The 17623-nt window shown below is 46.6% G+C and overlaps 2 protein-coding genes across 5 annotated transcripts; one reads left to right on the forward strand and one right to left on the reverse strand.

Annotated features, from left to right (window-relative positions):
• Positions 1-4585: 4585 nt before the first annotated feature.
• On the forward strand, positions 4586-8337 carry LOC109777218 (syntaxin-71). The gene is made up of 9 exons (XM_020335856.4): positions 4586-4919; positions 5006-5134; positions 6394-6565; positions 7133-7218; positions 7317-7385; positions 7456-7500; positions 7588-7650; positions 7749-7825; positions 8048-8337. Exons 1-9 carry the CDS (start codon positions 4764-4766, stop codon positions 8061-8063), a joined length of 813 nt encoding a protein of 270 aa, XP_020191445.1. The 5' UTR covers positions 4586-4763; the 3' UTR covers positions 8064-8337.
• Positions 8338-9814: 1477 nt separating this feature from the next.
• LOC109777220 (uncharacterized) lies at positions 9815-14102 on the reverse strand. Of its 4 annotated transcripts, XM_020335858.3 has the most exons (9): positions 13976-14102; positions 13619-13697; positions 13327-13369; positions 12759-12912; positions 11788-11907; positions 11604-11682; positions 10785-10871; positions 10385-10447; positions 9815-10224 (listed from the first exon to the last, which is right to left on the reverse strand). In XM_020335858.3, the coding sequence occupies exons 3-9, from the start codon at positions 13367-13369 to the stop codon at positions 10147-10149; spliced, it is 624 nt and encodes a 207-aa protein (XP_020191447.1). In that variant the 5' UTR covers positions 13619-13697; positions 13976-14102; the 3' UTR covers positions 9815-10146. The 4 variants fall into 4 exon arrangements, with proteins under 4 accessions (XP_020191447.1, XP_020191449.1, XP_045085198.1 ...); XM_020335860.3 differs by lacking the exon at positions 13327-13369; XM_045229263.2 differs by lacking the exon at positions 13976-14102 and having other exon boundaries at positions 13619-13969.
• Positions 14103-17623: the final 3521 nt, after the last annotated feature.

Genomic DNA, 17623 nt, shown 5'->3' on the forward strand with positions numbered 1-17623 from the left:
AGAAACTGCAGCGACCGGGAGCAGATTCTTATAGAGCCGGAGCGGGGCCCGGCGGTACGGTACCGCGTCCTCGTCCTCGTCCTCCTCCTCCTCCTCCTCGTCGCCGTCGCCGTCGCCGTCGTATTGTTCAACGTCTCCAAGGTCGTCGTATGATGGATGGTTTTTCTAGCACCCCGTCGCCATCCCCGGCCCCTCTTGACCAAAAGATCAACCTCGCCGTGGTTTCACACGAACCGATCATCAGCTCACCAGGTCTTCCACCACGCGGTCAATAGTCATTAGTCAATACCTTTACACTTTTTTTACCGCTAATTATTGCCGCTTGCCTTTGGGGCCAAGCACATAGAAGAATGGCACGCACGCACAGCCGCGGGTACGTCTACGTAGGGCATTGCACTCCAAGTCTCCGATGACCCCTTTTCGGGTTTGATTCTTTCGTCGAGTGTGCGTCCAAACGCTAGCGATTCAGCGAAGACGAAGCCGGGCCTAAAGCGGCTCTCAAAGCAAGCTTTGCCAGGACGGAGGCGACGACGATTGATCGGGCAAGGGCAACCATGCCAACCGCCCGCGCACCCGGCCAGCTTTGCGCGCGCGCGCGTTCGTCAACCTCTTGACGTCGACGGCATGCCGCTTTGCCAGCGCGGCGCGCTCGTCGCGTTGCCGGAGGTCGCATCGTTCTTCCGGACGTAGTGCAGAGGAGTCAGGAGAGGAGCATCGTGCACATGCCATGAGCATGGCCATGGGGGTGGTAGTTTGGGTGATGCTTTCTGTTTCGTCCTACGCACGGGTGGGTGGGTGGTAGGGTGGTCCTCCTGCCCAGGGCCAGCTCTTCTTCTCCTCATGCAAGAGTCATGCATGCATGGATGCATGGTGATGGTGGGAACTGTGGAAGGGTCCGGTAGGTACTCTGACTTCTGGCACCAATGTTTGGGTCCCGAATCCTGATCAGGTCGACTTGGCCAGCCTGGGCCTTAATTTGTTACGGTGCCGAGCGGCGCCACTCCCATGTTCAGCAACCATGTTGACAACAAAGTTCAGAATGTGGTGGTTAGGCATACAAATATGGTTTCTCTTTCTCTGTGCTCTGAACTTGGGTGCTCGTTATTATTTGGAGGTGACACTTGACATGGAGTTTAGTTTTCTTGGCCGGTGGACGGACGACGACAAGTCAAGTTTATTGTAGAGGGGACGACGACGAGTCAAGTTTTTCATACTGGCATATCTCCAAAATACAAAGTGTATATAGAATCAACATTTTGACCTGGAAGGAGAGGAAGTGAAGTTCTTTTTATTGCGAAAAGGCATGGAGTCAAGTTTTTCTTATTTGAAAACAGAGATGAAGTCAAGTGATGGGGCAAGGTTCGTCGCGCTAACAACTCACACGGAGGCACAGAAAACACATGCTAACCAGTGACATCTTCAACCACACTACGAACCTCTCCGACATTAACCACACTGCGAACCTCTCCGACATCAACCGCTAAACACTACTATCCAACCGAAGTAGTGTTTATTTTTCTTTTTTGCCTGTGCACATCTTGGATGTTTTTAGGCATCTTGTTGGTGTAGAGACTGGGTGTAATTGATATCTGCGTGATATTTAATATATTTTTTAATCAAAAAAATCCAGACAGAGTAGTGGCAAAGCCAGCCTCAAGAATCTGTGGGGTAATTGCTAATTTTTAAAAAAATCTTCACGACGCGCAGGGACGGCGGCGGCACAGACGGATCTGGGCTGAGGCATGAGCTTGGTCTCCGGATCATGGTCAGCGCGATGGCGAGTGCGACATGTCAGCAGCTGGACGGATATACGGGATTCCAACTTTGTCTGGTCCTTGACAACCCGGGCAACTAAAAGGGGAAACCCTAGATCTCCATGGGATCGAGCGATGGCGGTGCTCTTGCGCCGTAGTCCCTCTTCAGGGCATCGTTTTGGAGTTTGCTACGGTCGAAGGAACTAGCGAGGCCGGCGGCGTACGCCCGGTGGCGCAACTGCCGATGAAAATCACGCTGACTACGGTCATGGTGAACGATGGCGGCGTCTTCGATGTCGTTTCCTTGTCGAGGCATCGTTGTTGCAGTTGGCGTCATCAGGCTCGGGATGCTCCGGGGGAAACCCTAGATCTGGGTCTTCCGGATCGGACGATGATGGCGTTTTTAGTAGCGCTTTCCCTCATGGGGGCATCGTTTTGGAGCAAGTGATGGCTGGAGGTGACAAGAGGAGCGGTGCTTCATCACACACATTGATGGTGTCGGATCTCGATGTCATGGCGCTCAGGAGATTAGACGTCTGATGTGCGATGATGGACTCGCGCAGGAGGTCGACGCTGTCTGGCGTCGTGGTGGCGTCGGCGGCAGCTAGACCGGGCAACGTTCATGCAGCAGTACAGCACTGAAGATGGATTGGTGGCAGGTGGCTGCGGCGGCCTCATACCCAGCAGATGTCCTGGTTGAGGAGCACGCTGGACTGGTGGGTGCCCATACCCGGCGGGCGTCCTGGTTGGGACCTCAGGTCTTAGATGTTATGTTTGGCTGTGAGGTCTGTTTGGTACTAGGCCCAGACTATCAGCATCCCTTCATCAATTGGATAGGAGTAGCGACACTTTTGTTGCCTAGACGGTGACTTCAATCTTACTGTTGTATGACTTTATAAGGTCTTGTGTGAATAATTAATAAAATGGCTGCATGCCTCATTCAGATGCAGAGGCCAGGAATCCTCCTCCATTTCTAAAAGAAAAGTAAACGTACATTGTTTTTAGGCTATTTTCCTCAAAAATTGTGAGGTTAGCTAACCCTACAGCTAACACATAGACTCGCCACTAAGCCGAAGAACTTCAAGCAAATTTCTCCGCGGAGAATCGCTTCACCAAAATGTTGTCAAGGTCGATGACAATCAAGATGCAAACCCCTCATGGCTTTGCTCCTTTATTGGATCACCCATAGCAAAACTGGGTTCACGAAAGCACGTTGATCTCGGGAAACTTTATCTTTACCTCTGAACTTGTGTTGTGCTACCATAAGCAAGATGTTCAGAACGTGGTGGTTAGGCATCTAAATATATGGTCTGGTTTTTCTGTTCTCTGAACATGGATGCTCATTGTTTTCTTGGAGATGACACTTGACATGGAATCTAGTTATCTTGGCCGGTGGACGACATAAAGTCACGTTTATTTTAGAGGGGACAACGACAAGTCAAGTTTTTCATAGTGAGAAATCTCCAAAACACAAGTGTATATAGAGTCAATATTTTGACATGGAAGGATGCCAAGTGAAGTTCTTTTTATCGGGAAGGCATGAAGTCAAGTTTTTCTTATTTGAAAACAGATAGGAAGTCAAGTGACGGGCGAAGGTTCGTCACACTAACAACCCACACGGAGGCAAAGTCAGCAAAGCAACGAAGGAGCATGCTGCAAATGCCAAAAAAAAAAACAATGCTCACTGGGGACCTCTCCAGCATTAACCGTTTCTTCATTGCTTTGGCGAAGATCTTCATATATACCCATTTCCCTGCGGAACAACGTCACCAAACTGATTCAAGTCAATGACGACCATAATGCAATCCCTCGCTCCTCGCTTTGGATTACCTACAACAAACTGGGTTCTCGTAAGCGCGTTCAATCTCAAAAGAATTTTTCTTCACCTATGAGCTTGTGTTGTGCGGCCATCAACAAGGTGCTCAAATTGGATTTCCAAAAGGCTTTTGACTCTGTATCCAGTGCGGCCCTTGGTCCCGAGCTCGACACCAAGGTCTCCCAACCACGTTGGCTTGGGTGGGTTGCCGACCTTAAACTTTGCCCTCGTCTTAGAGTGGGCACCCGCTTCCCATACCTCTTCATCCTTAACGTTGAATCCTCCAATGCCTCATCCCTTGTGGTTGGCGCGTCCGGTGGTCTCAAGCACCCGCTCGACCTGCACATGTTGTGCTCCGTCCTCCAATACACCACCAACACGTTGATCATCCTTCATGCGGGCATTGCCCATGTTGCCAAGTTCAAGGCACTCAAACATTCTTTTGCCGCAAAAATGTGCCCATGTTGTTGGCAACTGAATTCAACTGTCATATCGCAACACATCCTTTGTTTTTCTGTTACGTGAGTGAGTGGGCGCCCCTTCATGCCCGCTTGCTCCCTCCCGTGTCGTGCCCAACAATCAAAACTCTTAACTCAAAACATGCTCCTTACTCTTTGGAGATGACACATGAAATGAAATATAGTTTTCTTGGTAGGTAGATGACATGACGTTAAATTTACTCTAAGGAAATAACCCCCGCAAAAAGAAGAAGGAGGAAATAACAGAAGTTCCAGTTTTTTATGTAGAGAGAAGACTCTGACTTTCATTTGACAGTGAGAACACTCTGACTTAGAAGGACACGAAGTAAATAAAGTTTTTAAAATCGGGGAAAGACATGAAGTCAAGCCATGGCGGCTAACGTTCGTCACAGTGACAAACAAAAAATTCAAAAAAAAATTAGCAACTAAAAAAAAACCGACCTATGCTACCCACTCGGCCCAAACGGGCCGTGCCCAACCCAAACTGAGCCAGCCTAGCCTAGGCCCGCCCGGCATAGCCGCCAGCCCGCCACGGCCAGGCTGTGCGACCCACCCAGTCTCTGACCGACCACGGAAGGCTCCGTCTCCTCCCTTTCCCCGTCCAGTTCTGACCTCCTCCCCCTTCTGTCTTCCTCACCACCGGCCGGCAGCTACCTAGCGGTTGCTTCCTCAACCCTCGATCACGTCGGAGCGGGCGGAGATCGGGCCGCGGCGATGACGGTGATCGACATCCTGACGCGGGTGGACGCCATCTGCCAGAAGTACGACAAGTACGACGCCGAGAAGCTCAACGGCGCCAACGTCGCCGGCGAGGACCCCTTCGCCCGCCTCTACGGCTCCGTCGACGCGGAGATCTCGCAGTGCGTCGAGGTACCCCGCGGCCCCCGCTCTCCCTCCGCCGGGCGCGCGCTGCCCCTCGCGGCGATCTGAATCTGATCCTGTTGCTGTTGCTGCAGAAAGCGGAGGCGGCGAGGCAGGAGAAGAACCGGGCCACGGTCGTCGCGCTCAACGCCGAGATCCGCCGCGCCAAGGCCAAGCTCCTCGAGGAGGACCTGCCCAAGCTGCAGCGCCTCGCGCTCAAGAAGGTTCGTCCGATCATCTCTGCGCTGACCCGCTAGATCTGCTTCTTCAGTGGCCGCTAGGACTCGCTATCCATGTTGTTTACTAGCAGCAACAGAGGCCAGCTTACCTCCAAGGAGGACACTGCCTAAATTTAGGATGCGCGCTTGTTAAATGTCAACGGGAGAACAAATTGAACTAATCTCTGTGTACGTGAGGTGATTTGCTGGGTCACTTGGTGGAGTTTAGGATCCGTGAGACTGGTATTTTTTCTGCAGAGTTTGCTGGGAAAGTATGTTTGTGATTTCGTAGGATTTTGTAGGACGATGCTTATGTGCTGATTATACAGCTCGAATTCTAACACAAGCATATGTAGGAGAAATTGAGCGTCTTATATGTTGCAATGTACTTCCATTTGGTTGTTGGCATAGATGGTGTATAGGATTATTTACATCAATGCCCACTTCTTTTGCATAAAACCAGTATAAACCATATGGAGTCTCACCGTTATCTTCTGCTGCTTGCCTTTTCTTTCAAATGCATAGCTGTTTATTTGAACTTGACAAACGTGCTATCATGGATTATGAGTCCAAGGACTAGTTAAGACTAGTCTATGAGTCGCAACTCCAGGGCCGGCTACACTTCAGTGTCGACTAGTCTATGAATCACAACTCCAGGGCCGGCTACACTTCAGTGTCGACTAGTCTATGAGTCACAGCTTCAGCGTCGACTAGTGTCGATTATTCACGATTAGTCTATGAGTCTCAACCTCGGAACGACTCGTAAACCTTTCGTGCTATTGTTGATATCAAGCAATTCAATCTTTTGCTGCTTTTGTGTTGGAGCTTGATTACTCCTTACCTTGTCCCATCCTTTTCTTTTCAACTTAGCATTTAAGTACCATTGAGTATTTACTTGATATGCATATTAGCCGCATACTGAGTTTGGTAGTGCTTTCCTTGGTCATGCATATCTCTGCGCTAGTATATGAGAGGATATGCATGAGCAGTTGAGCACTGAGCAAACTACGTGGTCGTGGTTTTACTTTTACACTTGTTTTTTCTACTTTCAATTTCTTCTAGCACCTGCCTCCATATTATTCAATTTTTTGTTCTGTATAGTTTGGATAGCATGTACTTTGCCCATTTGATTTAATTATTTTTTGTTAAACAATCCATTTAGAATTTGGCAATATTAGTTCCGATGTTGTTCTGCATTGAGACGCAAAGTTTTTGTGTTTTCCTTAGAGAAAAAATCTGACTATTTTCTGCATTTGTTGTAACAGGTCAAAGGGCTCACAAAGGAGGAACTTGCGACCCGTAGTGATCTGGTTGCCGCCTTACCTGATAGAATTCAATCAATACCGGATGGTAGTTCTAGTGCGACAAAGAAAAATGGAGGTTGGGGAGCCTCAGGATCCCGTCCTGGTGGAGGCGTCAAGTTCGACTCTACTTCTGGTTAGTGATCATTATTTATGGTATCACCTAAGTCATCGTTATGCTTATGCATTGGCTTCGGAATGATCTGGCCAAGTTCCCTTTTCCCCTTGTGCATTGCATGTTCAGATCTACACTAAGCAGCTTCATTTTGTGTGCATTAGCTTAATTCATAATTTATCATGCTGGTGTAAAAAATAGTTCTCCTTTTTGAGGGATTCTAAAATTAATCTTGTTGTTTCATATAAATGTTCATCTAGTTGCTGTGAGCGTATCCTCATCTTAAGGTTAACATTGTTCTGTGCCAAATTAGGCCAATTTCAATTTCCATGTGCACATGTTCCTTCATTGTTTTAGCACACAACTCTGCTTTCTGTATTAGCATTAGATGGACAAAATATGTTGGCATTATAAATTTGAATTGAACATGCATTCCGCCATGCATAAAGTTGGTTGAGCAATGTACATTGTGTCTGTTTCCTCATCATCTCTGGCATGGCCTGTTAGATGCCCTTCTTAAATTTACTCTTATCCTCTTGAGGGTCACGAGCTGAACCTTTTAGTTTTCTCTTACCACGACACACACAGATGGAAACTTTGATGATGAGTACTTTAAGGGGACTGAAGAATCAAATAAATTTCGTCAGGAATATGAGATGCGTAGAATGAAGCAGGTCAAGTTTTGATTCACCAATCTAATGTTTTTCTTCTTTTCGTTTTGTGCCTCCACTGGATACTAACCAGACCTGCTATTGGCAATGATATTCTGCAGGATGAAGGTTTGGATGTTATCGGTGAAGGGCTGGCAACTCTGAAGAACATGGCGTCGGATATGAATGAGGTTGCGTCCGGTGCTTCTTTTCTAGTTATACGCTGATTATGTGTACCATACTAATTGTTGTGATCATCAGGAATTGGATAGGCAAGTTCCCTTGATGGATGAAATGGATGACAAGGTCAGTTTGCTGGCCACCGTCATTTTTGATATTTCTTCTGACAGGCGTCTCGGCAATGCTTAATGTCTGATAAGATGATACATGCAGGTGGATAGAGCCAATGCAGATCTGAAGAATACCAACGTGAGGCTAAAGCAGACCATTCTTCAGGTAAAAGTTCGCTCTTCTCTCTGTACTTTCCTTGACTGATGCTTTGGTAGATTTGTGAGCTCATGCATGCATGTTTCTCCTCTTTGGATTGTTGTCAGATGAGATCCAGTCGCAACTTCTGCGTCGACATTATCCTGCTCTGTATCATACTTGGTATCGCTGCCTACCTTTACAAGTAAGTAATTTCCTTTGCCAAAGCAACCACTCCAGTGGACGTTCTCCTTCACTTCCCATTAAGTAGCCTGAATTTGGACCAGCCGCTGAATGAAAGATATAGTATTACCTCGTATTTCTTTACTCGCTTGCTTGATGGTTACCACATCCATCTTGTTTAAATCACGCCGCCATGTTAGACGTCTCTAATGACTTTGCTCCATGTGATTTTCTTGTGTTACAGTGTGCTCAAGAAGTGAGTGAGGTGCAACGGCGTGCTCATGTCGCGGTCGGTAGTGGTCTTGCATTGGATTCTCTACTTGTCATGTCCTGCTGTGATGGGTTTCAAACGTGTGCCACGAGTAATTCCTTTCATATCATCTGTGTAATATCATGGTGTTGCTAGATTATTATTATGCTTGTTGATGAAGCAGTGATGATTATATGTGTGTTGACCTGATGGATGTCTGATTGTATGTATATTCGGGAGTAAATTGCTTAGTAAGAGTACAAACATCATTCTTTTGTTCTAAACCTGGCTTTCCCTGGGGCCTTTCTTTGAGTGGCATAAAGAACTCACAGGTCACAGTTAGCCCGTGTGTGTCGTGTTGGCTCGACCGGCATGGATACAAATCCAAAGGCTAAACATGCATGCGTTTCTTCCAACATAAAAGTGTTACTACATACGTGTGATTGTTGCGTTATACTTTGACTAGAACAATGCCCGTGTGTTCTATGGGCAGAAGGCAAGAAATTCCATGATCACGTTACACGAGCGCTGAATTTCCTCTCATATCCCACATTTTCATTGACGCTGTGATTCCCTAGCAGACTAAAGTTTTAATGATCAATTTTTTTTACGACCAATTCATCCAACACGGGCAGTTTTCCTTGAAAGTGGAGTTGTCGAAGATGATTTAATCCTAAGATTAGAGCTTAATTGCATTGGACAACAAGGGTTTTAGGATTTTATGCCTAGTGGGAGCTGCCATTGCCAGAGTTGATGTGAGGTCTCACGCCTCCTTGATGTAGGCATGATGTGGCGTCAATGTAGATGCTCGGTGCAGATACCCGCGTCCTTCAGAACACGGCCAATGTGGAAAATATTATATTCTCCGACGTATGGTATATGATTTTAGGGCGAGTAACATATGGGGCAGCTTGTTGTGCGACCCACATGTCACAAACCACAAATTCAGGTGATCAAGTCAGAGGATCTCAACCTCACCGGCACTGCCCTGCGAAGTCACGGGCAACGAGGCAGGAGATGATCTTTCGATTCCCTATTTCTACAAGATTGAGCCAAATTTTTGTTAAATAGAAAATGTGAATTATTTCTTAAATAAAAGTGAATTGTTTGGGGATCAAAATTATTAATAAACCGTCCAATGGTATTTCGAGTCCCATTTCTACAGGATTAAGCAAAATTTCCTAAATGCACTTCCTCATCTATCCATATCCATTGCGGATAGGAGGATTCACCCCATCTTACACGTCTCGCGGCTCAAACCGCTCGCCCCTAATTACTTGCCGGTGTTCTCCGAGCTGCCCAAGATTACATCCAAGTGATAAGAGTGACAAATAACCAATATACCTGTTTATTATAAAATTTGTTAAAGCTGGTGGAACACATATTTCTAGGTCATTTAGAACAGAAATTGCTCTGCTCCTTGTTAATGGATATATATTATGCTAACATGGAGCTACTTAACCTTTACCGCGAACTCTTCCTTAGGTTTCCATTCTGCAAGAGGAGTTAGAAGCTAAAGATGTGGAGCTGGCAAGGTTAAAGGAGATGCTTTCCCAGAAAGAGGAGGCAACTGAAGACGATGTGGTCGTTGAAGAAACAGAAAGAGGGTGCTGCTACACACACGACAGATTATGGACAATTGCCGCACGATGCAGCACATCAAACCGTCCATGCGTTTGAGTGTCAACTAAGAAGCACATAGTTTGCTACTCTTGATCTAGATACATCCGTTTGAGTGTCAACTAAGTCCGTCCGTTTGAGTAAGGAGAATTTCTGCGCATGAGATGGTGAGCCGCAGAATTTTATTAATAGCGAGTCTGAAAATGCAGTTCAGAGATTCGACAAAGAACAACATGCAACATCCAGAAATTCTACTACAATCTTGATTGAGAATACTGGAAACCTAGCTAACAGCTTTGCCATTTTTCCAACCATTTGCCAAGGCAGAGCCAGCCCAGTATGCAGGGGGTGCTGATTCTTAAGAATGCAGTATCACTGTTTGTTAGTACAGGCTGAAAGTAAATTCAAATACTAGGCCTCATCATGCCAGTTGGACTGGCTGACTCTGCAGGGCTTCACCATGACAAACCTAGTTAGTTTGCTTCGGAATACTTGAACCCATACTTCTTAAAATACTCTCGAAATCCATACACGCTCTGGTCATAGTTGAACTGCATGCACACAAGGAAATAGCATCACATCAGCTCAACCTGGAAACTATATATGAACCCAACCTCTATACAGCATTAGACTTGACAAGCAAGTGACTAATGCATGAATTGCTCATGCATGAGTATTTTGAAAGGACGCTTCAGGCAGGGCATTGCTTACAGGTAGGACTTTTGCGGAGTATTTCGTGATGCTCGGATCCACAATCTTACCTGGGTTAGCAGCCTGAAAAAATGCAGAGCATGCTGTTACCAGGATAAAATTGACAATATATAAAGCACATTCAGAAACTGTTCTCGAAATTTCCCTCAAAGTAGGACATATGACTTCCAAAATGCTAAAGGTTAACATGCAGAAAGAAGTTGGACCCTTTAACGATTCTCCAGCCACTAGCACACATAAGGATTAAGAAACTTATAATTCTTTAGCCACAAAAAGATTAAGAAAAGAAATATAAGATCAAGAATCAAGATTGTTGACAAAAATGTAAGTGGCACATAATTCAAAGTAAAGAAGTGGCAACATGCGTTAACCGATGTAAGGTAAAGTAAACAATCATAACCTGTTCTGGGTTGTAAAATACTTCAAGAAATGGATACTCGGTCTTTTGCCTCGTGAGGCAAAACCCAGGATACTTTGGGCATTCCACCTGACAACATAGAACAAAATAATAATTCCTATCAGTTCGAGACTAAAGGCAAACAGGATGGCAGCAGTTGCAATTTGTATAGATGGGAAGCAAGAAGCCACAAATTTGAAGCATAGTGTCTCATGATATTACCCAAGTTAAAAGCATCCAAATGAGAAGGAAATCAAAAGTGAAAGTCTGATTTGACAGGCAGCCAATTAAACTCTCCTGTGACTAATTGATCGTATCTTTGTACATCATAATATCTACAATTGACAAAATAATAAAAGTACAACTATTTTTTAGAAAAGACAAGTACAACTATTCACACATCTAAGCTTCCCATAGAGCTGCTTCTCTTGCAGGTGAAAGAAAAGGCTAGAAAAGATCATCAAAGATGCATTCGCAAAACAAAGAGCTTCCACACTTGTGTCTGAAGCTCAACAGAAGACTGAAATTGGTGAACTTTATAATGCATGCTGAATTAGATTAATCTTGCGATGATCGCCAAAGGTAGTATTATATTAGGTGTCTACAGATTAAATCAGATAGGACTAACTTCAAGGTTTTGAATTTTAACATGCAGTTAAGACAGCAAACCAACCTTTACAATGTTCCATAATAGCGAGCCATGATAATTTGAACAGAAAAAGCAGAGTGCATTGAAGTTTTCAAAATAACTCATCATCTTATAAGTGACCCGAAAATACTTATGGCATATTTTTTGCCGGCGTAATAAGAGTAGTGGCTTACCCGAACAAACTTTATATGAGGATAAAATGTAGCAGCAGCTTCCTCCAGTACTTTGTCAAGATGCTGTGTATAAGTGCACCTACAAAAGCAATTTCATTACTGTTGTAAGCATGCGCAAAGCTATTGACATAGGACAACTTAACTATTCTTGTGTTTCTGAACAAAAAACATGAGACTAACATACTTAATGGTAAAGGCCACAACTACAGGCCGTCCTTCATGTAATAGCTGCACAAACTGACGCTCTGATGTGAACGGTATGATTCTTGATGGCCCTAGATCCTTGGGATATCCAGTGTAGTACCTTCAACAACAAGATGATTCAAACATAATAAAATAGTGATACAGCCAAATAACGAGAAATGAGTTAAATTCTACTATTTGTAAAGCTGGGAGAGCGAACAATGCCTGCCAGACAGTGTGCAAACAATGACTTCCGGAGTTAGTGCAAGCAACAAGCTACAGGGTTTATAACCGTCTTTAGAGCAATGATATTCATAAACAAAAACTGCTTGCACGCACTGGTGAATAAAGTCTCAAGGGAAGGTTTAGTTCGTTCATGCTGAAGACAAAAACAGAATTAGATAGATATACAAAGGATGTAGTGAGTTTGTTGCACACATCGCACTACATACCCTACATATCCGAAGATATTCTATCCACATATGTTACATCTTTTCTATATCTCAGTAACAGGATTAATCCAAAGCTGTCTTGTCAATAATAAATTAATTATACACTAAGAGAATGCCTACAAGTGACTATAGAATTCATCTTGCCTAATTGAAATAGTCACGAACCACCATCTAAGATTAAGATGACATGTTCAACTTCTTCAACAATCTAAATAGTGTAAATGCATGAGCACTAACATTTTACTATTAGTTTTGCACTCTTCAGCATACCATCTATCACCAGTTGTACTGGAATACTTGGCATGCTAAAGAGACTATGTATCACTTCCAAAATGGGATTAATGAGATGAATGACGCCACTTTCGCTGTACTCGTTCTATGCAAGCATGCTATTTTCCAAAATAAAAAGGGTCAAATCACCTGAAGTGGAATCTATATGTTCTGCTGAAAAACGTACAGGCCAAGATGTACGGAAATAGAACTAAAAGGTAGGATTGAGGGATGTGGAGGTTTTCCTCACTTGGATGTCGACCGAAGCTGGGAAACCATCCTATCAAAAAATGACGCGCCGGCCATCTCCGAGGCACACACAGCGCGAGTGGGCGAGGCGTGGCTGGGAACACTAGGGGTCTCAGCAGTGGCGGAGCTACAAACAAATTGCTGGGCGGGCCAAGCTAAAGAACAAAAAAAAAAGATCAAATTCTGGATCATTGGCATTAATCAGTATACCTTCTCTCTCTTCTTATTTTTACAAGATGAAGTGAGCAGATACAATCATACAAACAAAAGAAGCTATACCAGAATTTACTATATGATAATCTGCCAGGCACTACAATTTTGACTGTCCTTGCACATAGCTACCTATACTACATTTTTTAAACTGTAAACAACAATTCAGTAAATTGTTTATGCTAGCATATTTGGTAATGAGATGAATAGACGGTGACCTAAGTGAAATCGAGGGGAAGGAAATTGGGATGATTCAAAGAAATTATATGTGCAGCTTGCAGTGATTCAGAGTAATTAGAGAGATTGAGGTTTGAGAGACGAGAGGATCAGATTCAAGGAGGAGCTCATTTGGGTGTTGCCTGGGTTGCCGGTGCTAGCTGCGTGTATCTTCTTCTTGACCATCTACAATTGATGCATGCTATCAAAATTATTACACATCACCACATATTGCAAGGATGTACTGGACAAGAGCAATTGAACAAAAAGATGTACTCCCTCCGTCCCAAAATTCTTGTCTTAGATTTGTCTAGACACGGATGTATCTAGTTACGTTTTAGTGTTAGATACATCCGTATCTAGACAACAGCAATTTGAGCAAAAAAAAATGTACTGGACAGCAGCATACAAGGGGAGAGGAAGAGGGATTTGTACCTTGAAGAGAGATGGGTGTGCTTGGCTCTGCCGCCGCGCCGGAGTAGCACCTAGACCCCTGCCTTCTTCCCCTTGTATCCTGCAGATCAAGAGAGGATGCGATGAATAAGCCGTCCACGCAGATCCATGGAAGAGAGGGCTGGTGGCGCAGGAGAGGCAGCAAGAAAGGGAGGGAGGAAGAGGGCCGGCGGCGCAGCAAGAAAGGGAGGGAGGAAGAGGGCCGATGTGGAGCGAGGGAGAGGGCCGGCTGTGCAGGAGATGGAGCGAGGGAGGTGCCCGCGGCGCGCACGAGCTGAAGCTAGGGAAAGGGCCGGCGGCGCAGCAGAGAGGGAGGGAGGAAGAGGGCCGGCGGCGCACCTGAGTGGGAGGAAGGAGGAGATCCAGCGGCGCAGGAGAGGAGCAGCGATACGGGCGTGGGACCCGAAATCATTAAACTAATTTAGGAGTATTCGTTTCAAAGATCACGACAAATGACGCTGTTAGGGAATGGCCCTCCGGGTAGGCGCACTGAGACTTAACGATTTTTAGGTCTACGGGGCGGCAACCACCTCTCGGGCCGACACGCCCTCCAGCCGGCCTTCCGGCTCCAGAGCGGCTGGAAAACGGCGGGGAGGCTCGACCCGGCCGGACGCAACCGGCAAGCATTGGGCCGGCTCCGGCTCCCCTCGGCCAGACAACCAGACCCCCCCTCGCGGCGGGGCGTGTGCAGCTACAGGATGCCGCCACTGACCGAGGTAAGCATGACTACAGTGCATCCTGAAACCACGGCCCAGGGTCGACGGCGATGACCCAACGCGGCACTGTAGCTGCACAGCGCTCGCCGCACCCTGACGTGGGCATCGGCATGCCACAGTGGTGGGCAGCCCGCAGGGCCTGCACCCGGCGGGCCCTGCTGTCCGGCTCAAGATGATGACACCAGGGCCCCATGCCCATATGCTTTTACCATTGTAACCCTGGGGGGCAGGCTATAAAACCCCTGGGAGCCCCCCAGGCAGGGGAGTCGACACTATGTATCCTCTCCCTACCACCTTCACACACGAAAACCAGGAGAGGGAGAGAGCTAGCTCTCCTCCCTCCTTCCTCAAGACAGCTCCAGGAGCACCTCTATAACCTCCTTGTTGATCCACCGCGCTCGTGCCCGACGAGTACCCTAGTCGGGTGCTCACCATCTCCAACCCGCCGTTGTCCGGCGATGGCAGCATTCCCAGCGACGTTGACGACCTCTCACTACAAAAAAAAGACACACCCGTGACATTTTGGGCCGATCGAATTTTTTTCTGTCATACTTATGACACTTCTATGACGATAATTGTGACAAAACACGGTATCATCATAGATGTGGTGGGGTCCTACTTCTATGACAAAAAATCATGACAGAAAATGGGCTTTTCGTCCTGGGCGGGCCGGAGACGCGGCTGCATGACATTCTTTGGGCCGTCCATGACGGAAAAAACCGTGGTAGAAGCAAGGGCGAGGAAAATATCGGGGTGTTCCCGGTTAGGGTGGGTGGTCGGGACCGAGCGATGCGCGTTTCTCTCGTACACGCACACACCTGGGTGCGAGGCGTTGGGCTCTAACTGAACCCGAGCGATTGCACTGCAGGCTACGCGTTACTGAACCCGAGCGATCGATCGATGGCTGTTAACTGAACCCGATCGAGCGATTCCTTCGCTACTGCTACTAACTGAAGCCGATCGATGGTGCCTCTGGATGAACAGTGAGCGTTGCTGGGGGGGTTTAGATGAACAGTTCCCAGTGGGGGTGGATGAACAGGACCCCGTGGCGTTGCCTCTGGATGAACAGGACCCCGATCATTCGAGCCGGTTGGGGCTGGATGAACAGGACCCCGTGGAGGGCAGGATGAACAGGACCACCCCGTGGAGGGCAGGATGAACAGTAGCCCGTGGAGGGGTGGTTGAACAGGAGCCCGTGGAGAGGGCTGGTTGAACAGTAGCCGGTGGAGTAGTGCGCGGTGGAGGCTGGATGAACAGGAGCCCGTGGATGAACAGTCGTAGGTGGAGGCTGGAGGAGGTCGACGGTGGATGAACAGTAGCCCGTGGAGGCTGGAGGGGGTCGACGGTGGAGATGAACAGTATCCCGTGGAGTCCCGTTTTGCGGTACGCCACACCCCTCCTGATGGACAGGACCCCCGTTCCGACCGCAGTGCTCCAACACAAGTCCGTTTCCTCCGTTTTGCGGTACGCCACACCCCTCCCGATCAACAGGACCCCCGTTTCGACCGTAGGAGGTCCGTTTCCTTCGTTTTGCGGTACGCCAGACCCCTCCCGACGAACGGGATCCCGTTTCAAACGTGGCCGGTCAAACACAAGGCCGTTTCCTCCGTTTTGCGGTACGCCAGGCCTCGTTTCGATCGGCTGTTCCGTCCAAGCCCTTCCGATGAACACGACGACGCATTCCGTTCCGACCCAGCCGGTTGGCTCCCCATGAACACGACGACGACACTGTTTCTCTGTTCCGACCCAGCCATGTACACGAGCCCTGGCCGTACGTATGCGCGAGTAGGCGTTTGAGACCCTGCCTGTATGTACGTACGTGGCCGTATTTTCTTTCTTGCACCCTGGCCGCTGTACGTACGTGTACATGCTACGTGCACGCCTCTACAACGACCAGTATGTACGTACACGTTCGCGACCAAAATGACAACGCTACGTACGCTTCGACCAGGTGGGTCACGACTGTCAATCATAAGTGCATATGATCCAAGAAGAGAAAGTATGTTAGCTTATGCCTCTCCCTCATATAAATTTGCAATAATGATTACCGGTCTAGTTATCGATTGCCTAGGGACAAATAACTTTCTTTTGACAAAAAGCTCTCTACTAAAACTAACTTAGTTGTGTCTTTATCTAAACAGCCCCTAGCTTTTATTTACATGCTCTTTATTATCTTACATACCTTTCCTATCACACCTACAAAGTACTTCTAGTTTCATACTTGTTCTAGGTAAAGCGAACGTCAAGTGTGCGTAGAGTTGTATCGGTGGTCGATAGAACTTGAGGGAATATTTATTCTACCTTTAGCTCCTCGTTGGGTTCGACGCTCTTATTTATCGAGAAAGGCTACAACTTATCCCCTATACTTGTGGGTTATCAAGACTTTTTCTGGCGCCGTTGTCGGGTAGCAATAGCGTGGGGTGAATATTCTCATGTGTGCTTGTTTGCTTTATCACTAAGTAGTTTTTATTTTCTGTTCTAAGTTGTTTTTCTATCTTTAGTTATGGGTAGGAAACGCAAAATACCAAATTAGCTGTACTTGCTAAACCAATGGTTGGAGAACCACCCCAAATATATCATACTACTGAAGTTTTCTACTTGGACCATCTTCGATCCATTTGTGCTCGGGCTGAAAACCCAACTAGCTTAGTTGAGGGAAAATCATTAAATGATCATGCTTATTTTGTACGACACCGTTTATCTCAAAAAGGGAAAGTTCATATTCTTCAGTCATTGATAAACAGCTTGTTGGACAGTACTCAACACAATTGCCACAAAATATACAAACTCCGAAATCAATACTATAATTAAGCAATTGTTTTCTTTTAATATCCTTTTCAAATCTCCAATCCACAACGGGTAAATCTATCGGACATACGCGAACACATACTTCACAAGCAATACATTTATCAAATTCAAAGTGGATTCGTCCTCGGAAACGCTCTGGTGTAATTGATTTTTCATGGGTCAGCACCTCCGAAAGAAAGGGAGGGAGGACTTCATTCAGTGACTCCGCGATCGTGAATAGAAGGACTTAAAAGAGAGAATAAAGCAAGCCCAAGCATTTTCCATTCCTAATTTAAGTATATATATACCTTTCCGGGCAGCAGAGCAGAGGGAGAGGAGCCCTCGTCCATACGATGGCCAGGAATAGAGGGGGGAGCTAATTAGATTGTTATGTTTCCTACCATACCAATTAGCATGTCTCAAGGGATTGAGACACGCACTAACAGGCCTCATGCGTAAAGGGAGCCCACCCATAAGGGTGCCC

This window comes from Aegilops tauschii, chromosome 1, assembly GCF_002575655.3.
Source record: "Aegilops tauschii subsp. strangulata cultivar AL8/78 chromosome 1, Aet v6.0, whole genome shotgun sequence".
NCBI classification, from domain to species: Eukaryota; Viridiplantae; Streptophyta; class Magnoliopsida; order Poales; family Poaceae; genus Aegilops; species Aegilops tauschii.